The sequence below is a fragment of the Archocentrus centrarchus genome, chromosome 21 (genome assembly GCF_007364275.1).
Source record: "Archocentrus centrarchus isolate MPI-CPG fArcCen1 chromosome 21, fArcCen1, whole genome shotgun sequence".
Classification (NCBI taxonomy): Eukaryota; Metazoa; Chordata; class Actinopteri; order Cichliformes; family Cichlidae; genus Archocentrus; species Archocentrus centrarchus.
In genome coordinates, this window is record NC_044366.1 from 17,265,158 (window position 1) to 17,288,566 (window position 23,409).

General features: G+C 39.4%; 2 protein-coding genes across 3 annotated transcripts; both read left to right on the forward strand.

The window, feature by feature from the left end:
- Positions 1-3,915: 3,915 nt before the first annotated feature.
- ttc21b (tetratricopeptide repeat domain 21B) lies at positions 3,916-14,530 on the forward strand. 2 transcript variants are annotated; one of them, XM_030757958.1, is made up of 29 exons: positions 3,916-4,065; positions 4,322-4,451; positions 4,540-4,650; positions 4,748-4,914; positions 5,047-5,169; positions 5,418-5,575; positions 6,201-6,285; positions 6,431-6,529; positions 6,650-6,845; positions 6,952-7,049; positions 7,349-7,549; positions 7,749-7,878; positions 7,958-8,115; positions 8,580-8,804; positions 8,914-9,152; positions 9,573-9,645; positions 10,820-10,930; positions 11,014-11,152; positions 11,365-11,471; positions 11,725-11,913; positions 12,115-12,225; positions 12,315-12,396; positions 12,537-12,687; positions 12,768-12,929; positions 13,047-13,242; positions 13,528-13,752; positions 13,901-14,021; positions 14,114-14,181; positions 14,272-14,530. In XM_030757958.1, the coding sequence occupies exons 1-29, from the start codon at positions 4,042-4,044 to the stop codon at positions 14,347-14,349; spliced, it is 3,957 nt and encodes a 1,318-aa protein (XP_030613818.1). In that variant the 5' UTR covers positions 3,916-4,041; the 3' UTR covers positions 14,350-14,530. The 2 variants fall into 2 exon arrangements, with proteins under 2 accessions (XP_030613818.1, XP_030613819.1); XM_030757959.1 differs by lacking the exons at positions 3,916-4,065; positions 4,322-4,451 and having other exon boundaries at positions 4,565-4,650; positions 4,752-4,914.
- A 1,182-nt stretch (positions 14,531-15,712) lies between these two features.
- On the forward strand, positions 15,713-23,379 carry galnt3 (UDP-N-acetyl-alpha-D-galactosamine:polypeptide N-acetylgalactosaminyltransferase 3 (GalNAc-T3)). Its single transcript, XM_030759065.1, has 12 exons — positions 15,713-15,831; positions 15,916-16,360; positions 16,505-17,044; positions 17,760-17,932; positions 18,477-18,626; positions 18,817-19,051; positions 19,145-19,262; positions 19,378-19,578; positions 20,899-21,030; positions 21,259-21,360; positions 21,469-21,621; positions 21,724-23,379. Exons 3-12 carry the CDS (start codon positions 16,548-16,550, stop codon positions 21,835-21,837), a joined length of 1,875 nt encoding a protein of 624 aa, XP_030614925.1. The 5' UTR covers positions 15,713-15,831; positions 15,916-16,360; positions 16,505-16,547; the 3' UTR covers positions 21,838-23,379.
- Positions 23,380-23,409: the final 30 nt, after the last annotated feature.

The following is a 23,409-nucleotide window of genomic DNA, read 5'->3' on the forward strand; positions in this document are numbered from 1 at the left end:
ACAGACACTTCACCAGCATCTTAGCCCTAGTGGTATGATCAATTCTAAGGAGTGGTGCAGCGCTGATGTTGAGCACAGTGAGTGTAACATAGCAAACTGAGCACCATTTGTCCTACATCCTAGTGTGAAAGTGGCAGATAAACCCAAATGTTGATTTAGAACTGTCCAACTTGTCCTGTGCAAGCAACCTTTGGAGTTGATTTCTTCTGAAGATGACCATCAGAAGATGTGTGTGTAATGAACTCTTTACTAGCCGAAGGAAGAAGCACGAGTCCAGTAGAAAATCGGAAGACTCTTAGCTTGTCCACCACGCATCTCACCTCTGCATGAGCTGGCAGACATTTAAAGCAGTCTTTTTACACTATTAACCTCCTCTTACCTCCTAAACAAAACTTGAAGAGGAACGTGCCAGAACATACTCTTTATTTAAACGCTTAAAGTTACTGCAGTATCAAAGAACCTTAAGCTGGGTTAGGCAAGATATATTTGCTAAGATTCTGGCCTTGCTCGGCCTTGAAAGAGCAGTTAAATACAAGCCAGTGCTTTCCACTACAGCTGACAAGATGGTGACCAACAAATCAGGCATCATTTCCTTTATCTCATTTTTCCTTCATCTCAGAGAGAACAAGCTTGATGTCAAACTCAGGCTGAATCACTTTCTCCATGTCTGCTTACCATATCTGGACTTTCTGGATTCTCAGAGAAGACTTAGGCTCAACATTAAGCAGATGCCATGCTTATTTAGTAGCACCCCTATACGTGACGGTGTTAACTTCAACAATTTATTCATCATTTAACTGGCTTATAGGTGTAAGGTTAAGCTTTATAAAGCAAAAGATTGGCTCTTTGGTTGGAGGGGTGGGGCAGCTGAGATAATTCTTCCCAATTTATGCTGGATTCTTTAACTCAAATTAAAGACGGCATATGACAACCTCCCTTAATGTACCCTTAATGATGAGTTTTGACACCTCAATAAAGACTTGGTTTGACAACCATTAGAATAGGTTCTGTTTTTTTCAAGAGTAGCCCTTACTAACTCCTGATACACACCCAGTCATTTTGCTCAGGAAACAGACCTGAAATATAATAAAAAATTGCTCAGTTTGGAAAAATTGTTTCAGTTCTCTCAGTTCTTTTCAAGGTCCCCATGAGGGGAAAGAGTTCAGGGCCATCTCCCTGCCTTATAATGTCTGTGATGACTTCCACTGAGTACAATTGTCTCAGTCTGCTCATCTAACACTAAATTTGGTGTAATGGAACCTGCTCTCATGTTATCGGTGCTCAACTCTAAAGAGAAAACACTCTGTTAATAGTGTCTGAACCAACTAAGGAGTTGTTTGTTTGTTTGTTTGCTTGCTTGCTTGCTTTTACAGCTGAATAGAAAGCTAAATAAATCCATTATCTACATCAAAGGATGCTTATAAGACATACCATATAAACATGTAAGCAAAAAACAGATTTAACAATTCAAAATAAATAGATAAAAACATTCTGAGTACATTACAGCTACTTACGTGCATTTGGTATTTGTTGTGAACGCTGAAAACTGAAATAATATGAACAGGAAAATGTTCATATGATCAGGTCTATATGAAATCTGATCAAACAAAAATGTCAACAATAGTGCATGAATTGTTTCCTTTACATACAGTGCAAGTGATTATGTCTGTCATTTCAATATTCATAATTTGTTTAGTTGTCCACAATATGTCATTCTCAAGATTTTTCCAATATGTGTGACCATAAATATACTTTCCTGCTCAGTTTTGCAAACAGTAGATTAAGCATCAGCATTTAGGGATATATGTTAATATTTTCAAATGCAATTCCTGCATTTTTGTGTGTATGATACCAAATCTACAGTAAAAGGATCAAGCAGCACCTTCTGCTAGTTAATGTCTATAAAATGAGATTGCCAGTAACACTTCTTTGTTTGTATGGGTTTTTTTTTTTTTAACATTCTAGGGCATTATCCTATACAACTGTGCATTTCTTGAGATCCATTTAATGCATTCATATCTAGGGATCTCACGTTGCTTTTTAAATGTATTGGTTCCCATGTTGACATCACCACTACCCTCAACCCAACTGTTACCTTGAAGAACATAAAGGAGCATAAAAAACAAAGTAATCCATATTAAAAAATATCAGTGTAGGTTTAAAGCCTTTAGGCTACACGGGAAGAGTGTATACATGTAAGCTGAAAGCAATCATCAAATTTCAAACAACTTTTTTCTTATTGCAACACTTATGGAAAAAGAAATAAAGGACTCATTAGCAAGTGAGCTGCTTGTATTAGTGGGCATGGTGCTTTGATCAATAATGGTCTGTACAAACCACAATGGATATAGCCATTAGAATGCTATAGCAGCATGTCCCAGGGGGTCCATATTCCGTCGTCTTCCCCTAATAGGTTTTCAAATGCATTCTCTGGATGTGCAACAACACATGCAGTATTTATTGCTCTTTGCTAAGTACAACACCTCAACTTTATACCATGTAAATGCGATTACAATATTACTGAAAACTGTATATATTTCATTTGGATGCATACCATTACTATTAATTACTATTAATTAAAATTACTATTAATAACAATTAATAATGAGAAATAGTAAATTATTTGCAAAATTGTTTAGCATTTGTGTTAAATAATCTCTGTGAGCAAAACTGTGTGGTACAGTACACAGACATTTCCCATTGCTGCACATGCACAGAGCTCAATACCAACCTGATTTACTCTACCATTGATGTGTGCTGTAGAGAATAATGATTATGTGCCAGAGTCCGTGCTAAACAGTATCTGACAAGGCATGGAAAGGTCTCTCTTGGAACAGTTGCACCCATGCTCCTGCCATGGATTCAACACTGCAGATATCATACAGTCAGTGAACGGTGTTGCATAACACTGGACCACCAATTATCACTGTCTGTATATATATATATATATATATATATATATATATATATATATATATATATATATATATATATATATATATATATATATATATATATATATATATATATATATATATATATATATATATATATGAGCTGAGCTGAATACTACTTATAGTACACCTTATAGTTCTACTACTTATAGTTAATAATGAAAATGTTGTTAAGACTTTGACATTAGACATTAGTCTTAATTCATGAAAAATTGTATAGGTCTAGCAAACAGAAGGCCTGTCTTACAAGAACCAACCACAATACTCTAACCTGCCACATGTGAGTGTAATGAGCACATATCATTTCCATATATTCAAAGTAGGTTAAACATACTTTACATTTGACATGCACGTTTTTCTTTCTGCCAAATGCATAGCTTTGGAGGTGGGAGCAACCGATTAACTGGTGAAACTGTTTATTCTTTCAGTGTGCCAATACAATATAGTCCAGGACGTACTGGTACAAACAAACTCACTTTGTTTATTTATTTTATTTATATTAATATTTTATCTTTTAATCTATGATAATTTTTGTATCTTATTATTTATTTATTTTATCATTATTAGCCAGTGGTAGTGGCGACAGTGTAGGTCACTTTTCAAGGATGATTGCGCCACCTTGAGATACAAAAGAGGAAGTATCGTTTCCAAAATATGAAGATGGCGTCAAGTTTTTTTTATATTTCCCCGAGCGTTGTCTTTCGGGCTTCGTACAAGACCGAGAGACGTATGATACTTTGCTAATTGTCACCTAACAGACTTTTACTCACATACATTTGAAGTTGAAGTGAGACTATGAACACTGTAAGGATTTTAATATGTTGCTAATTTTTGAATGCAAGCGAAAAACAAACAGTTGTAGGCGAAAATAAAACCTGACAGAAAAAATGTAGGGAATAATTATCGCCACTCATCTCCACTCTCTTAAGTTACCAGGCAACGCTAACGGCGTTAGTGCAAGATGGCGAGAACACAAGTAAAACTACAATAACAACACTCTTACTTTAAAATAAAGCGTAGTTACCGAATATTGCCAACTGTAATACTGACGCGCGTTACTGCTGCTGCTCAAAGCCTCTGAGCCAACATGGAGGATGAAGAAATAACCTTGGTGAGCACATATGATTAATGCTACACCGCGCAAGGCTTCATATGAAAGCGAATGCCATGTAGAAGCTAAAATACTGCATAAAAGTAATGGTATAGTTAACGTAGTTAACTAGCTAACGTTAATGACGTTACGTTTACAAGCTAACGGAGGAGCTATCAATTTTGGGTTGCATGTGACATTAAGGACTGCTAGTTGTAAAGTGGTTTACAGACTGCATTTGCTATCGCCACAGTGGCCTCTGTATGCTTTTCCACAGGCTTTGATCAAGTACTATTGCTATGAGAAGTATTTCAATCACGCTGTAAACGCTGCAGCAGCTGCTCAAAAGAAATTCAGCAATGATCCTGTCTACACTTTCTTTCACGCATACGGTACCCTCATGCAAGGTAAGCTCGAAAGACTCAAATAAAATAATGTTTTCGGGTCAGATTCGTCACCTCTCATAGGTGCATTTTTGTCATTATTTGTGTATAGATCAAATTCAAGAAGCCTTGGTAGAACTGGACACTATAAGAGATCATCGTGATCTCTCTCTGTGCACATTAATGGCTCTTGTCTATGCAGAGAAAAAAAAGACAAACCCAGGTAAGACAATGTTTTTAAGGCCGTTATGTTATTTTCCCACAGATTCTTGCAATGGCAAGAATCTGTGCCAATCTTATGTGTGTCTTTTTATTCCCAGACAGAGATCTTATCCAAGAACTTGATGCTAAGGTAAAAGAGGATCGTAAAAGTGCACCTCCAAAGAGTCTGTACTTTGCTGGCACCTTTCTCTGGCTATTAGGGCGAAATGATAAGGCGAGAGAGTACACAGAGAGAATGATAAAACTCTCCAATGGCTCAAAAGAGGTGAGGTCTACATATTTATTTATTTATTGTTTAATTTTTCAAAATCAGCATTACTTTTACATTATTATGAAACATCTCCAAGTGATAAGTGTTTGTACTTTTGTCAAACATGGACTGATATTTATTCCTTAGGGCTTAATCCTCAAAGCTTGGATAGATGTGACATCTGGTAAAGACGCCTACGCTAGAAAGGCTGGAAAATACTTTGATGAGGGACTGAAAGAAAGAGCAGATGTTTTCGCCCTGATGGGAAAGGTGACATGGGAAATACAGATCCATATTAAGTAGCCTTCCTCAACCACAGCTACAGATGTTATTATGTTGTCGTTCTTAGTTCTTCCAGATCTTGTACATCTTACAATTCTTATTGTATAATTTTTTGAGTTAGTCCACCATAAAAATATGATTGTTTGTGATGTGTTTATTATCTTAAGATTTTCAGATTACTTGTTAATAATGATTATAATGATTTTAACCACTCAGTGATGTTTCATGTGTCTCAGGCACAATACTGTGAATATCGCCAGAACTACTCTGGAGCATTGGAGATTGTTAATCAAGTGATTGTGAGCTTCCCTGGTTTTTTACCTGCTCTCATCAAGAAAATGAAACTGTTGCTGAGCCTTCAAGACTGGGACCAAACCATAGATGTAGCACACAGGTAAGTGAAAAGATAGTTCAGCGGTTTCTCCCAAATCAAACATAGGAATACAGTTTTATTTTTATTTTTATACAAGCTTATCTGAGCTCCTTTTTGCTTTAATTTTTATGAAATCAGGAAGTGCAAACATTTATAATCACCACTGGGTACATAAAAAAAAAACACAGTCTGCCTTTACAAATCACCCAGCATTCAAGTGCAAATGAAACACCAACGCGATGCCTCAAACCAGTGCATACTGACTAAGCCATTGTTTGTGCTTGGCCCCCTGGACATCAGCCAGTGCCACACAGCATAAGAAATCCTTTGAGCCAAACTGTTGGAAAGACATACAATTCCAAGGAGTTGCAGTTCAGGTTTACAGAACAGGAGGAAGAGCGATTACTCAGGTTGCACCATGTTCTGAGCCTCTACGGTGCCTTCACTGTGATGTTATGAAATGGGAGGGGTGCAGGCAGCAAAGAGTATTCATTACATCCTTCAAACGCCTTCACAAGTCTTTTTATCTTTAATGTTATTTGCCTGGCAGCAGTATCAGATATTCTATTACTACCAATAAAAGAAGTCCAACCTTATTAAGTGTAGGAGATGGACTTTATTCACAGCTCCTTGTGTCATGTTTCAGGCTTTTACAGAAAGATAAAAATAACCCGGAGGCGCTTCGGATGTTAGCGCTGCATTCTTTATGCAGAGACGGCAATATTACTGAGGTACGCATTTTCACACATTCACACTTTGAACTCATAGGGCAGCAATTGAGCTCAAATGCAGATGAAATATTTCTGAATTGCATTTATGATTGAGTTGTGGCAAAGTGCTCATCAGTTCGTTGAAATTGTTTGTCCCTCTTGGCAGTCAGTAAAGCATCTTTCAAACCTCATCAACAGCTTGGACATTCTGGAGCCACACAACCATGAGCTTTTATACCAAATGTCGCTAGCCTTCACTCGGGTTGTAAGACAATTTTAGTATTCTTTCTAAATTTACAATGGTCCTGTTTACTTGAATTACAGAATTACAGCATTTTTTGGTTGTTTTGTTTTTTTCTTTTTCTTTTAATTAATATAATTATAGTGTGGACGAAATGAGAAAGTGATTGAGCAGACTTTGAGAATGGTGGAAAGAGCCTTCACTATGGCACCGGGGGATTCAGACTTAGCCACAGAGCTGGGCTACCAGATGGTGCTTCAGGGCAGAATCAAGGAGGCAATGAAGTGGTATAAGACTGCTTTTACCAACAGGGATCAGAGCAGTGTTTCTGCTTTGACAGGTAACATGTTCAACTTAGTTTTCTCCATGATACTTTGGATCATTAAACCACCGATTTAAAACATTTCTTTGGAAATAACGTGGGGTTTTTAATTATTATTATGTAGGTATAATTCATTGCCAGCTGATAGAGGGAAATCTCGAAGATGCAGAACAACAGTTGGAATTTCTGACAGAGATTCAACAATCTATTGGAAAATCAGGGGTAGGAGTCTTTCTGTCAGAGTAAACAAAATCTGGTCACAATTTAAAACTGTTTGTGGCTTCTGGCAGAATAATCAGCAGCTGCTTCCTTGGGTCTTTTCTATTTTCAGTGACTTTTTTTGTTTTCCATCCTTATTTTTTAAATTTCACAGTGCTGCCTCTTATTGATCTTGTAATCTTGTCACTTTTTTCCCCCTGCTACCTTCCTTTACCTTGTTTGCAGTATTTTTTTTGTTTTTCCTTTCTGTTAATTAATAAATATCTATTTCTCTTTTATTCTTTTTGAAAATGTATTAAAAGGAATTGTTATACCTACGTGCTGTGCTGGCAGCGAAAAAGCGCCGATCCCAGGAAGAGGTCACCAACTTGCTGAATGATGCAGTGGATGCTCACTTCTCCTCCTTTCATGGTCTGCCTCTGGGAGTAGAGTACCTAGAGAAACTAAATCCTGACTTCCTGTTGGAGATTGCCAGAGAGTATCTTGCCCTCTGTCCTGCTAAGGTACAGCTGGAAGAATCATCAGTAACAGGATGTTTGTTGGTCCTATAAATGTTTATGTGAATTCTGTGCCTTAAGTTTACGCATTCCCAAAATAGATACAGTTATAAGGATATGGGTTCTAAGAATATTATAATGATGCTTAAAATAAAATAAAAAAAACAATACACTATAAATAAACCTTTTATTGTTTTTGCTGAAGCCTCCTGCCCAAGGCCAGCCTGCTGCTCCTCAGCTCCAGCACTGTGCCACTGTGTTGGATACAGTAGTAAAAATTGTGCCAGGTCTCCTTCAAGCAGTGTTCTTGCTTGCCAAAGTCAAGTATCAGTCAGGTGAGCACTGCAATCAAAATGTTTTTGTTTCCTTTTCTTAGATAACATTTAAAATTGCATTGCTTCTGTGTTCATTCAGGTGACATTGATGCTGCTCAGAGTAGTTTACAACACTGCCTGGACCAGTGTCCTTCTCATGCAGATGCTCATCTGCTAATGGCACAGATCCATCTGCTGCAGGGTAATGTGATGCTGTGCTCCCAATCCCTTGAACTCTGCCTCAGCCATAACTTTGAGGTAAAATTACCATCAACACCACAGTATTATTGGCAGCTAAATCTTTATAACACTGTGTTTCCATGCTTTGTTTGACCCACTGCCAGATATTCTGTATTTGTAATTGCAGCTCTGTATCTGCAACTTCTAACATATCAGTAAATATTTATTTAGGTATATTAACTACAACAGAGTATATACATATAAGGAATAAGCAAGGGTACTTTGAAGGCATTGTCAGCAGCAGTGATAAGATATTATTGTATGCTGCTAATAAAGTTGCATTGATAGCTTTGGGCTTTCAAGCTGCCGTGTAAGCTAGAAAGTGCAGAAATTGGGCCACCGCTGAAAGTTAAGCTGTCAAAGCGTCCCTGGGTCAATGTTATTTTTTTCGCGTGAATCAAGAATTCTGTCGGGGATTTTTCCACTCAGTCATGTCCAGGCATTATTTATCCAAATGGATCATGACTTTTTGTCCATTCCAGATTCGAGACCACCCACTGTACCACTTGATCAAGGCTCAGACCAAGAAGAAAACAGGTGAACTTACTGAGGCTATTCAGACATTGCAGATGGCCATGAGTCTTCCAGGTGTCCGCAGAGCTGGATCCTCATCCAAGTCCAGAAACAAGAAGACAGAGCTGAGCTCTGCAGACTGTGTCTCTGTCTTTCTGGAGTTAGCTGAGGCACTGTGGCTCAATGGAGAACAGGTAAAATAGTGAATTTTGACAAGGCTAGTGCACTTACTTTGGATTTCAACATACATCAAAAAAGATGGAAAAATTCACTATAAGCTGATGAATGGATTTCATATTTCAGCATGAAGCAGCAAAAGTGATGCAGGATGCCATCATTGAGTTTTCAGGAACACCCGAGGAGCTGCGTGTCACTATTGCTAATGCGGACCTGGCTTTGCTGCGTGGTGATGCAGAACTGGCACTGAGTATGCTCAGAAATATTACCCCGGAGCAGCCCTATTACATCCAAGCCAATGAGAAAATGGCAGACATATATCTGAACCATAGAAAAGAGAAACGGCTGTATGCAAGCTGTTACAGGTGAGCACTAACTTTGGACTCCAGTGAACACAAACCAACAAACAAAAAAACCCACCCAAAACATTAAAATATTAGGCAGAAGTTGAATATATGGAACACAATGTAAATGTTTGAAGAGAAATAACTGCCAGTTGATGAAACACATAACCCAGGAATATCCCCTCAAACACCAGCTACCTGTCATCCAGTTAACTCTGTAGTAGAATTTAGAAGATCACAAGATTAAACTATATGAAATAAAGTAAACTAAAGCCATTCAGCTGAGAGGAAGTGAGCAGTTTCCTCACACTGGTCTCAGATGATACTTATTATTGACAGCTGAGACTTAGTAAAGTGTGACTAAACCACACACCAACACAGACATATGTCTACATAATGAAGCACACCATATGTGATATAATACCTCTATCTTTTCTCCAGAGAAATGGTCGATAAGCTGCCCAGTTCTCACACATATGTCTTACTCGGTGATGCCTACATGAAGATTCAAGAAGTAAGTGGAAGATGTCGTGTGGACAATATAACAACTGATTGGTATTTTTGAAAGCGTAGTTTGGCTTAAAATGCTCATTTCATGTGTTTGAGATGTTCAAGAACAACAAGGAAAACAAAAAGGTAGATTATCCTGATTGAAGTCTAAAAGGAACACAACTCTGTGCAATCCTTACCGTGCAGTTTTGAGCATTATGGTGAAACATGGTAGTTTTACTAATGGCTAAAACCCATGCCCAATAGCCACTTTAAGGTGAGCTACGAAAGGCCACTTATGGTAAAATGAGCTAACAAAAATGGGGGGGTTTGCCTTGAAAGATATTGTGTACAGTTTGCATAACATTGTTAAAGTCACAGGATGTCCCAAGCTTAAATACTTAAACAGTGAGCTGACTCAGAGACTGGGGGGTGTAAATCGTCAGCCCTGTTACTGGAAAGAAAATGTAATTCTCCTCTTTGTAGACCTGAAATTTCATAATAATTTATACACAAGTATTTTAAAACCACCTGCTTCATCCAGGATCACTGAGGATCACTGGCAGCATAGAAAATCATTATTTAATCATCTCATTCCAGTTTTGACACATGAACTAGGGACTACAGACATTGTCTGCAGTTTCCCTTTCTCATATGTAGCCCACAGCAGGAGACAGTGAGTATCAGACTGTTTCTCTCTGTTGGAAATGCTTAGTTAGGTTTAGGTGAGTAGTTTACAGAAAACAAGGCACAGGATAAACATTTGCTAGAATGAACAAGAATTCACTTGTGCTAATCTTAAAACTAACCAGTGGTTAGTTGAAACTAAACACTGGTTAACAGCAACAATGTAACCCTCAGTGATCAATTCAAGTTAAACAACAACAGCAGAAAAGGTTGACAGAGGAAAAGAACAGATTGTGCCAGTAATAAAGTAACAGATTAATCCCCTCCTTGACTGGATTGGTAACCTACATAATTTTTAGATAGCAACCTAAGCCTGCTACAGTTAGTTATGCTACATATTTTGGATATGGTGATAACGTTCCCAGCCCAGCTATTAGAAATTGTATCTTTATTCCGTTTTCCTAACAGCTCTTACTCATGCAGCAGTTTTTAAAGTGTTTTACCACATGTTTATAACTGTTTATAATATTTACAAGGCACCACTGCTTATCTGCATGTGTGTTTATCTTCAGCCAGAGAAAGCCATTGAGGCTTATGAGCAGGCTCTGAAGAAAAACCCCAAAGACGGTGCTTTAGCCAGTAAGATAGGGAAGGCCCTGGTAAAGACTCATCACTACATCAAGGTTTGTGTTGCGCACTTGTTTAAAAGATGAAGCATAAGTCAAATGGTCACAGTCTTGTGTTGACTTAATCTGCTTTAACGCAGGCAATAAATTACTACGAAGCGGCCCTGAAGACTGAGCAGCAGAACTTCCTGCGCTATGACCTGGCCGAGCTCCTGATGAAATTGAAGCAATACGAGCGCTGTGAAAGGGTCCTGCATGATGCTCTGGCCCACGAACAAGGTGCTTAAGACGTCACATTATTTTATATACAGTGAAGTTGTGACGTTAATGCCGCAACAAACAAGAGAATCTACTCATGATTATATTTTATTCACAGACAGGATGACAGCCAAAATCCCACACGGCTCAAAACATCTCTCAGTTGTGTTTTTGAAAATGCTTTTACTAATTGTTGTTATTGTAATGATGTGCTTTTGACTTTTTGCACACAGTGAATGAGCTACCTGTGCTCTCAGATGACTGCCGTTATCTGGTCCTGTTGGCCAAAATACAAAACAAAGTTGAAAAAACTGAGGAATCTATACTTTCACTACAGAAAGTAAGTGGTCTCAGGTCCTCTTTACACATTTTGTATCAGATGGTCTGCAGATCGGCTACTACTTATTGTTCCACTTAAAAACTAAGTCTAGCAAAAAAAAAAAAAAAATATATATATATATATATATATATATACATACATACACTAAACAGTTTTAAGAATTCTGTCTTCCTTTCTTTCTTTTTTTTCCACAGAAATAATGATCATGATTGCTGTTGTTTCTTTAACAATGTTGCTTATTTGCCTTTCATAGGCTCGGGATGTGCAGGCCAAGGTGCTGAAACGCGTGCAGTTGGAGCAGCCCGACGCTATCCCCATGCAGAAGCAACTTGCTGCTGAGATCTGTGCTGAGATCGCCAAACACTACACAAGTCAGAGGGGCTATGAGAGAGCAGTCAAATTCTACAAAGAAGCTCTTGTGTATTGTGAGACAGATCGCAAGGTCAGTGCAGCTGAATCAAAAACGTTCTGTGTACTTACTGCAGCTGTGGTTAACAAGCACTGGCAACTTTTTGAGTCTTGCCTCTGTGTTTTCAAATGTTGTGATCTTAGTTGTTGATAGTTTTTATCAAAATGTCTGATCACTATACCAAGATGTTTGGTACATCAGCTTAATTTAATGGAATGTTTTCGCTGTTCTTAGGTGATGCTGGAGTTGGCACGTTTGTACCTTACTTTAGGCGAGATTGATGCATGCCAGGAGCAATGCAACGTCATTTTGATGAATGACCAGTTTAATGAAGATGCAACTCTGGTTCGTTTTGACCTTCTGCCACTACAGTTGTGACCGCAACCTTTTCTGAAACAAATAAAAACCTGCTTTTTTAACATCTTTGTCCTTAGATGTTGGCAGACATAATGTTTAGGAAGGATGACAATGATAAAGCAGTTTCCCATTTTCAACAACTCCTGGAGCGCACACCAGGTACAATAAGGGCCATCTTATATATATATATATATATATATATATATATATATATATACACACACACACACACACACACTAAATTTAAGTATGATTTGACATTCTCTAAATGGAAGTCATAATACATGTGTTGTTTTCAGACAACTACCACGTTCTGTCGCGTCTTATCGAGTTGATGAGCAGGGCTGGGAAGTTGGAACACGCCTCGAGATTTCTTGATATGGCAGAAAAACATTCTTCAAGGTCTCGATTTGACCCTGGGTTTAACTATTGCAAAGGACTTTATCTCTGGTAAGTTACAACAGTATCATCCTAAGATTATAGGGACATTTGTTTTAAACTCAATGACTAAACTTATGCTTATTGGTCAGGTACACAGGACAGCCTAATGATGCTCTTCGACACTTTAATAAGGCACGAAAAGACAATGATTGGGGTCAGAACGCTGTATATAACATGATTGAAATCTACCTAAACCCTGACAATGACACAGTTGGAGGAGAATTATTTGAGAGTTTAGATGGTGAAATTGGGTAAGTGGTCTTAATTAAGAGAATTTAATACAGTAGGGCAGAAATATTAGACTATACAGTATATGCTTCCATTATAACAGATTTGCATCTGCTTGGTGTCTCTATCTCTCCCTCCAGGAACTCTACAGAGAAGCAGGAGTCAGAGCAGCTTTCTGTAAGGACGGCTGAGAAGCTGCTGAAGGAGTTAAAGCCTCAGACACAGAGTGGACACGTACAGCTCCGCATCCTGGAGAACTACTGCCTTCTGGCGACTAAACAGAAGGCCAATATAGAGAAAGCCCTCAGTGTTTTCACAGACATTGCCAACAATGAGGTAAGTAAGCTCCAGATCGAGAATGACACTCTTATAGAAGTTATATCCAAAGTAGGAGCTGTTCTTACTTCTGCTTCTTCGGGTTCTGCACATTACACTGTGTCCAACTAAATATTAATTTAATATTAGCTAAATAATAATGGACTGTGATCACTGTGTATCATCAGTCATATGAACCTATAAATAAAGCTGTTTCTCAGTTTGGGTGCAAACATGTAGAAGTCAGATAGTGGTGCGGTGCTGTCAGATCATCTCGTCTCACCAGTATTCTTTGGTTCAACTCAGAAAGACCACGTTCCAGCCCTGTTGGCAATGGCAACAGCTTACATGATGCTAAAGCAAACTCCTAGAGCCAGGAACCAGCTCAAACGCGTAGCCAAGATGAGCTGGAGCATTGTTGACGCAGACGAGTTTGAGAAAAGCTGGCTACTCCTGGCAGACATCTACATCCATTCAGGGAAGTATGAGATGGCTCTGGAACTGATAAGCAAATGCCTCCATCATAACAAGGTGAGCCTAAAAATATAATCACGGCTGAAGTATGAAATCAAGGCAGTCCTGTTAACATATACCTGTCTTTTATTTTTTTCACAGTGTTTCTTTGTTATGCAGAAGCCAACTTAAATAAATTTATAATTGCACTGTTTTTTTCCCCCAGTCATGCAGTAAAGCGTATGAATATAGGGGCTACATAATGGAAAAAGAGCAGTCATTCCGTGATGCAGCATTCAACTACGAAATGGCTTGGAAACATGGAAATCAAACGAACCCAACTATTGGTATGTCAAAGTCGCGTGTCCAGCTCTGTTACTAAGGACAAGGAGGATTAAAAGACTCACATTTCTAACATGCATATTTACATTTATTTCAGGGTACAAGCTTGCTTTTAACTACTTAAAAGCAAAAAGATATGTTGATGCCATAGATGTCTGCCATAAGGTGAGACATCTTTGGATGTTAACAGTTTAATACGTATTATTAAAATATAATATTATAATATCTGTCAATCTTTTTAATTTTTGTTCACAGGTTCTAGCTGCTCATCCAAATTATCCAAGAATAAGAAAGGACATCCTGGACAAAGCTCGAGCTTCCCTGAGATCATAGTGTTGGACCTGTATTTGTGTGATAGAGAAATATTTTCTGTAACTTTTGATTGAATCCACATTTATTGTTCCATCCATCCATCCATTCGCTTCCGCTTATCCTGTTCAGGGTCGCGGGGGGGCTGGAGCCTATCCCAGCTGTCATAGGGCGAGAGGCAGGGTACACCCTGAACAGGTCGCCAGCCTGTTGCAGGGCTAACAGAGAGACAAACAACCTTTAACACTCACATTCACGCTCTCATTCACACCTATGGGCAATTTAGAGTAGCCAATTAACCTAACCCCAGTAAGTAACACATTTATTGTTTTGAAGTTAAAAAACGTAAAAGGTTTCATAATTGTGAAGCATGTTCTACCTAATGTTGTGTACTGTTTTCTGAGCTTGTGAATAGTTTGGTTTCTGGAGCGAAAGATACTCGAGCACATACATAACTGAAAGCATTTGTTCCCTGAAAAGAAAGAGAAAGCTACTTAAAAACAATGGGAGTTTGCAGAAGAGAAGTTTTAATGAAAGAAACTTTAAAGTTTATTGAGATGGAAATCTTTCTGTATCTGTTACAGACTTTAATAACTGGATACATGACAATGATTTACAATCTGTTTATTTTTTTCAAGCATATTATATAAATGTAGGCAACTGTGTTTGTCTCTTTTTCTCATAATAAAGTTATTTCAGATATGGTGTTTGTATGGCCTGGCTTTTATTCCCCTTCAAACTGATTTATTGTTCAAAAAAAAGCATGGATACCTTCCTAACTGAGAATGAAAACACAATATGAATAGAAGGTTTACATCACTGGTAAAAAACAGTTACAAGCGTGACTGGAATAGAACACACGGTAAGCATTTTAATGGACATAATAAACTGGCTGCCTGCCGTGGGTAGCAAGCGGCGAGGAACACAGTCACTACAGATGGAGTCACTGTGCGAGTCAAAAAGCAGAAAGACTTCAAACTGGGCACCAGAGCAGAGTCCCTGCAGGCGGAATCCACGTCTTTACTCCTGCGAGCATCCAAGTCTTTATGAACGCCATCCGTTGCGGGAAACGTGGGATATTTCAAGGATTAGACAAGCTGCAGTGTGCGGTGGTGAGTTTGTGAGCTTTTTATCCCACTTTTATCCGTAATAAGGAAAGCTCTGATGAATTATTCGCTTCCATGCTGAGAGGGATGCGTAACTTTTCCAAATTGTGTACCATGTGCGTTTTCAGGTCCTCTTGAGTTCATAAGTTTGAGCTCTATGAGCAATATGTGGCGTTTCTCAGAGACTTGATTGGATGCGGTGGGATATATGCGCGTTCCTCCGTTATCTGTAACCCAGCAACTGACCCAGTGAATGAGCAAGTAGAACAAATCCTATTAATCACACCATTAAGCAACTCCGTGGAGAGGATCTCCAACATTTCTCAAGTAGCTGCAGACCATCTTTACGTATTTATATAATAGTTTGTCGCCATAGCCTAAAAGTTTTATTGATTTTCAGGTCTTTTTTTTCTCTTTCATTCTCTTAAAAAGTTGTCTCAGTTTGTCGTCTCTTGTAATGACCACTTTTTCGTTTCTATTCCAGCCATGGATTGTGTCCTGATGTACTATTTTGACACGCAGAAGTCGTCCCTGCGCAAGCGCAAAAGTACGTCATAGCGCTTTACCTGAGAGGAGCACACCTGGATCCAACAAGACGGAAGTTCAGTGAGATTTCAAACAGTAAATCTTTTTGTCGCCACACAAAAAGTTTTGTTTGGAGTTTAAACGGCGAACAGACGATCTCCAGTTAAAGAAGGATGGCTTACGTTTAATTTTCAGAGAGCAGCGTAAAGGACTTTGACAACCTTAACTTGCAGGTCAGCGACTCGTGATACATTGTATTTTTTTTTTTTCTTTATAAGTGAATCCAGACCAGAGGTTCTTTGCTAATTTCACAAGCTGATGTTCAATATGTGAGCTTTTTCTTTCTTTTTTTTTTCTTCAATGGCGCACAGGAAGCTTCATGTATACTTTTTTATTACCAAAAGGTAAAGTATGCCTAAAGTACATGCAGGCAGTATTTCACGGTGTTGCCTGTATTTTACTGAGCCCCTTATGTCATAAATCCTTAAATCACATAAATGCTGGTTACTCATCAGTGTTCACATCCTCAATGTGCTTATTTCTTACAGCTGAATTTCAGTCCAAAGCCAGCCTGCTCTCCATTCAAGAAGAATGCCAGTTCTTCGAAGAGTACTCCGAAGGCGCCTGCATCCACTTAAACTTCTCATAGTGGCACTTGTCTTTGTCACGTTTGTGTTCTTCATACAATGGGAAGTCGGAAGCCAAAGCCAACACGATGACCCGTGGCTGAAGGAAATGGCAGTGAAGCGGGATGCCATGCTGGGAATGGTGATGGGAGCTGTCAATAACTTCAGGGATGCAATGCCAAAGATGCAGATCAGAGCTCCTGTACGTCATCAAGAGAAAGCAGACGGCGTGTCCTGCCTACCAGGTCACTACACTGCTGCTGAGCTCAGGCCAGCTCTGGAGCGGCCACCCCAGAACCCTCTTGCCCCCGGAGCTGCTGGGAAACCTTTCAACACGGACTCACTGAGCCCCGAAGAGCAAAAGGAGAAGGAGAGGGGTGAAGAGAAACACTGCTTTAACTTGTATGCAAGTGACCGCATCTCTTTAAGCAGAGACCTGGGTGCAGACACGAGACCACCAGAGTACGTGTACATTAACCATTTTTAAATAAGGAGATCATTAAGGGATATAGTAGACCAAATACTGCATTTATTTAAAAATAATTTCAGTGTTTTTAAAATCAGTCATCTGGCTCTGAATTCAGTGTTAGTGCTGTAAGAATTACTCTACCTTCCCTGTTACTATCACATAGACTGATGTACTGTTCCAAAACATAGCTGCACTCTGAAAATATCCATATAGATCATTTTAAAGTTAGCCAGGTTAATGTAAGATTGACCATCTAACCCAAACAAATTTCTCTCAATTTCTGCTTTTTGCAACTTGGCAAATTGTCAGGCAGAAACCACAGAGATGATTCTTGTGAGAGAGACTTTGTTTCAGCATGCCTGTCCGATTACTGTGGTTAAAATTCAGAAAGAAGCAAAGTTTTCCTTGGCTAATTGCAGTACATCCAAGTACACGGAAATCCACGTAGGCTTACGTGTCAGTTTAGTCAATACAAGGCAGAGACATAAAGCGTGTTCTGGCTATCTCACAAGGCTGAATTACAAAGTCTCTCCTGCTCATAATATGGCAGGTATTTCAAAGGCTGCCACACATGCAGTGTCACAGCTGAAATAGACTCCCCACAGGGGAGAGCCTGGAGATGCAATAACTAAACTATTGTGCCACTCAGGATCTGTACAGGATAGTCAGATCTTTGTGGTTTTTTTTTTTTTTCCCCTCGTGATACAGATGCATCGAGCAAACCTTCAAGCGATGCCCCCCCTTGTTGACCACCAGCGTGATAATTGTGTTTCACAATGAAGCCTGGAGCACTCTGCTAAGGACGGTATACAGTGTCCTTCACACCTCCCCCGCCATTCTCCTCAAGGAGATCATCCTGGTGGATGACGCCAGCGTGGATGGTAAAACCTCAATAGGGTCCTTCATAGCCGTCCTACTCACTTTTGGGTTTGATTTCACGCAGCGTGCTGGGTGGGCAACTCACCGTGTGTCATGAAGACATGCAGAGAGGAGCTCCCTGCTTCTTCTTTTGTGGCACCTGATGTGGGTTACAACAGGAAGCAAGGGGCCCCACAGTGAATACTTTCCTAAGAGGAATTAGCAGTGGTTGAGCTTAGAGATGAGTCAGAGTTAACTGTTATAAATGGGTCAGATGTAGGAAGGAAACATAATCCTGGAAAGGACAGAGGTTTCAAGGAATGAAGTTCAGCTGACACTTAAGCTCAGCTATTTGCTGTGAGCAGGCAAATTGAACCCTGGAGTGCCATCCCAGTTAAACACGGGAGGAGCACACTGATTCTTTATCTGATTGAGTCTTTAACATTTGAGCAATCCTTTTTTGTTTGTTAGTTTGTTTTTCCAAAGCTGTTCTTAAACTTCTTTGTACATTCATCAAATTAAGCATCTCTGTAACTCTAATGTTTAATGGACATCCCACGTTTTCAGATGTGTTGAAGGGCGAGCTAGATGAATATTTGAAGCAGCTGAACATTGTACGAGTTATACGCCAGCGGGAGAGAAAAGGACTCATAACTGCTCGGCTGCTGGGGGCCTCTGTCGCAACTGGTGACACACTCACCTTTCTGGACGCTCACTGTAAGCCGCCACCACTGACGCTACTCACATGTTTAAAAACTAGTTTCCACACCCTAGACACACACCCGCAGCACTCCAGAACAATGTTTACTCCTCTATAAAGCCATGACTGATATGGATTTGCATTTGAATTTAAGCAGTTTTGTGCTTTTTTGGTAAGAAAGTGGTTGTGATGTGGATGTATTAACAGGTGAATGCTTTAATGGATGGCTGGAGCCTCTGCTGGCAAGGATAGCAGAAAACTACACTGCAGTAGTGAGTCCTGATATTACCACTATTGATCTCAATACTTTTGAGTTCATGAAACCGTCCCCATATGGCCAGAATCACAATCGGGGCAACTTTGACTGGAGTCTGTCATTTGGCTGGGAGAGACTACCAGATCACGAGAAGCGAAGGAGAAGGGATGAAACGTACCCAATCAAGTGAGTCAAAGTTGTTCATCTATACTGGATATTAACTTGATCCAAAAAAAGTTGTGAAACTTAAAAGAAAACTTTGACAAATTGCATTCACAGGACTCCCACGTTTGCTGGTGGGCTCTTCTCCATTTCAAAAGAATATTTTTACCGTATTGGAAGCTATGACGAAGAAATGGAAATCTGGGGCGGGGAGAATATTGAAATGTCCTTTAGGGTAAGGTATTACGCAGATGCCATCGTGTGTGTCATTATCTCTGAGTCTTTTACTGTTTGAGTCATTTAAACTGCTGCATGGGTGTGTGCATCTGTTTTGTCTCATTAATCTGCAGGTGTGGCAGTGTGGCGGACAGTTGGAAATCATTCCCTGCTCCATTGTTGGTCATGTTTTCCGCACCAAAAGCCCTCACACGTTTCCTAAGGGCACACAAGTGATTGCACGCAACCAGGTACGGCTGGCTGAAGTCTGGATGGATGACTACAAAGAGATCTTTTACCGCCGTAACCAGCAAGCTGGGCAGATTGCAAGAGACGTACGTACATCTTACTCTGATGCACCTTTGCGTGTCTATCGGCATTCTTTTACATTCCCTGATTTTGAAAAGGGCACCAACTTGCAAATTGTTCGGCAGCAAAATCTTTTGCTTTGTCTTGTGTTTAAGTGTTTTTAAGGCCACTCATTGCCCTCCCGAACCTGCTTTAAGATCAGTTTGTGCCAATCCAACTTCTGTCCATGTGTTGCATACAAGAAGTATTAAATATGATTATGAATAATTTGAGATACTCAAGTAATACAGAAAAACATGAGCACTACACTCATCAGGACAAATTTTAATTTAAATGGGCGGAAATAGATCAGTTATTCAGGTGCAGAACTGTTAATCAGCAGAGGAAAAAGAGGCCTGGAGGAAGTGGGCTCTAGTAAATGACACTGTTTCTCAGGATTTCCCAGCATGTGGTCCCCTAGGTGCCATAAACATTTCCCTTCGGGCTACATCTCACAAAGCAGGCCAGCCCTCACACACTGGTTTCAGACAGACGTAGCTTTGTCAGCAGCTTCACAGAATGCGCTGTAGTAGCTATCAGTGAGCACTAGTGTGAGAAGCATCCTTGACTTGTGATTATAGTAAGGCCCTCATTCTTTAAGAGAATTAGGCACCTGCAAATCCTGCTAAATGAGCCATTACTCTCCAGTTTAAAAAGTGCAGTGATCAAATACTTGTCTGTAGCTAATTTATTGAATGAGTCATTAGAACACTAAAATACACATGCTGGCTTAAGACAGGCAAGTTTGCCGATAATCGACAGTATTATTTTATGCCTTTTTCTTAATGTAATTTTTTCTTAATGTCAATACAGTGGCCAATACAATGGCCTGAGGCAAGTCCTGTACTAATAGATGCTGTGAAATTTCATACAGAGATTCACAGCAGCCTTAGGTTTTCCCGTAACACTAGCATCAGGGCAGATGTTCACTGAATATATTGTTTTGTGATCATATACCTGTCCAATGAATAACTTGACCATGAGTATAGTAAAGATTAGCGCTAACAGATCAGCCACTGGGTTTTTGAAGAAAAGCGGATTGTGTACCTTGTTCATCGTGTAAATAGCACTTTCAGATCGATCTAGAAATGCTCGTACTCATAAAATTGCAGTCTTTTGGAGGTGATCTTGTTGTTTATCTAAGAGTTTTTTTCAGATATCTGACAGCAGGAATAGAGACTAAACTGAATATAAGAAGTCAGTCTCAGGCATTATTGCTTTGCAGTGAAGCCAAGGTAGCATCAAGCATGCCAGCAGCGTGCTTTGACAATTTAAGCTGTTTTGCCTCCCTGTCACTGTTGTAACAGAAAACCTTTGGCGATATCTCCAAACGTGTGGAACTCCGTGAAAAGCTGCAGTGCAACAGCTTCTCCTGGTATTTGCAGAACATTTATCCAGAAGTCTTCATGCCTGATCTCAACCCACTTCGCTTTGGCTCAGTAAGATCACACACCAGACCACCAGCTCTCCTCTTTTCAAACCTCACAGCACACTGTCTAGCCACTGTGGGTTTCCACTTAGAATCTCCAGAGGATAGTGAGCAGTTCCAATTTAACACCACTGAAAGCACTCCAGAGGCTAAAGTTGTTTGAACAGCTTGCACTGGATGTTAGTTTTTCATTTTGTTTCCTCTCACTGCTTTTCCCCTTCCCTCCTCTTCTCTGTAGGTGAAAAATGTGGGCAAGGACTCATGTCTGGATGCTGGGGAGAACAATGAGGGTGGGAAGCAACTGATCATGTACCCATGTCACGGCCTAGGAGGAAACCAGGTCAGTGGGAAAATGTCTGTTCTATCTCTTTATGACAAGTTGAGTATATTTACTTAAACTACATGAGTTGGTGTTTTTTTGTTTTGTTTTTTTGTTTCTGTGCTAAAGTATTTCGAGTACTCCACGCATCATGAGATTAGACACAACATTCAGAAGGAACTGTGTTTGCATGGGGCGGAGGGGGCCGTGAAGCTGGAGGACTGCCAGTATAAAGGCAGAAAGACAGTGGTGGGAGCAGAGCAAAAATGGGAACTAAAGGATGTGAGTTTAGTCTTTTTCATGTGAACTTAATTTGTGATTTAAAACTCCCTGGGTAATAATTTTGTGAAAGTAATTTTTTTTTTCCCCCCCCTTTTCATATAGAACCAGTTATTCTACAATCCAGGATGGAACATGTGTCTGAGTGCTCGTCACGAGCATCCTTCTCTTGCTCTTTGCAACCCCTCAGACAGATACCAGCATTGGTCCTTCGTCTGAGTGTGCAAAACACCACTTTAGAAAAAGCTACTCTGTATGAGGGGCACACTAGGACAAAAGTATACTATATGCAGTTTCCATCCAGTTTTTTTTTTTTTTTTTTTTTTTTTTTTATATATATATAAATTATCACACTGTGTTTTAATTTATTTTTATACAGAGAAAAGCTGAAGGAAAGCTTGGACTGAGATTATATGAACAATGAAGATGCACTTTGTTGACAAGTGCCTCTTTTGTGTTTGACATGTTTTCACTACTCCATGCCGTATTGTGTATTTAAAGCTAACACGAACAATTTCCAGAGACAAACATCTACTGGAAACAAGTTGGGGGGGGGTGGTAACAGTGTCATAGTAAGGTATTGAACACAGCATCAATGGGCCTCAGCATTGGTTCACCAGATCTCTGCCACTCTACTGGAGGAATGGAACTTTATTCTTACAAAAAGTAGTCCCTCATTTTTATTTTGATGTGGTAGAGAACAGTCCGCTTAACAGTGATCCAGAGTCTCCAGCAGAAGGCAATATTGTAACCACATCCTTTGTATTGTTATCTTGGAAGAGGCAGGATTAGGATTGAAATGTGGTCTTACTAGGCTAAAAGGTGATCACTCAGGACAACTTTGCATTGTTTTGCAGTGACCCTCTTCTCCAAGTGGACTACATTTATGGCAGAAAACCGTCCGCCACAGCATAACTGAGCCTAACCGTCAGTGTGGGGTGCAAGGGTTTTTCTTTTAATCTGTTAACTATCTGTATTTGCATCTAAAACAAAATTAAAGAAAAATTAGCATTTCATAGATCATAAAGATTAAAAGTGGCAAGAAGGAGTGACAGTGAAAACCTGGCACACACAAATGATGGACATTGTGCCTTTTAAAATGTTTCTTAGAATGAAAAACCTCTTATTTGGTACCGTCCAGTGCCTTGAGTGTTTGTTGTTTTTTCTTTTGTTTGTTTTTTTCTTGGACAGGAAAGTGTTGTCAGTGTGGGTGATGGTGCATTAAGGTTATAACAGATTTCCATTGATACAGAATTTTGGCTTTTTTTTTTTTTCTTCTTCAATCAAAAAGGCCTTCAGATCAAGACTGAACTTTATACACTTCAGTTGATTCCTAAAGTATCCTTTTTTTCAGTCTTCCAATTTTTTTGAGGGAAAGGAAGTTGGGTCTTAAAACTGAATTTCAAGCAGTTAATATGTTTGTTTTTTAGCATCATGTATGCAGTAACGACCTGTAAGTGCGGTGTAAGATGTATTATTTTTAACTGCAGCACAGTTTTCCTGTATTATTTATAGGTTTATGCTTTGGTGTTTTTAAAAGGAAACTGTCAATTGAAAATATTGTGCCCATGAGACTCCATTTGTTACAACAGGGGTTCTCGAATGAATTTCTGGTGCAGGCACTAGTGTTTAGATGGCTCTGGATTATTATACATTTCTTTGTTTTTGGTGTTGTGGCGGAAGAATGGATAAAATGTTTTGTGTTAGAGTGCCTTGGTGTAAAGATGTTATTTTGAACTGAATAAATTTAGTTTGGTCCCACTGAGAGCCACTGCATTTCTTTTTTTTTTT

Coding starts and splice junctions, on each gene's coding strand:
- ttc21b (XM_030757958.1), top strand. CDS start 4,042: ATGGAGGATGAAGAAATAACCTTG. Junction 6,530..6,649: donor CGCTAGCCTTCACTCGGGTT/GTAAGACAATTT, acceptor ATATAATTATAG/TGTGGACGAAATGAGAAAGT. Junction 7,879..7,957: donor CAAAGTCAAGTATCAGTCAG/GTGAGCACTGCA, acceptor GTGTTCATTCAG/GTGACATTGATGCTGCTCAG.
- galnt3 (XM_030759065.1), top strand. CDS start 16,548: ATGCCAGTTCTTCGAAGAGTACTCCGAAGGCGCCTGCATCCACTTAAA. Junction 17,933..18,476: donor GGATGACGCCAGCGTGGATG/GTAAAACCTCAA, acceptor CCACGTTTTCAG/ATGTGTTGAAGGGCGAGCTA. Junction 21,622..21,723: donor AAAAATGGGAACTAAAGGAT/GTGAGTTTAGTC, acceptor CTTTTCATATAG/AACCAGTTATTCTACAATCC.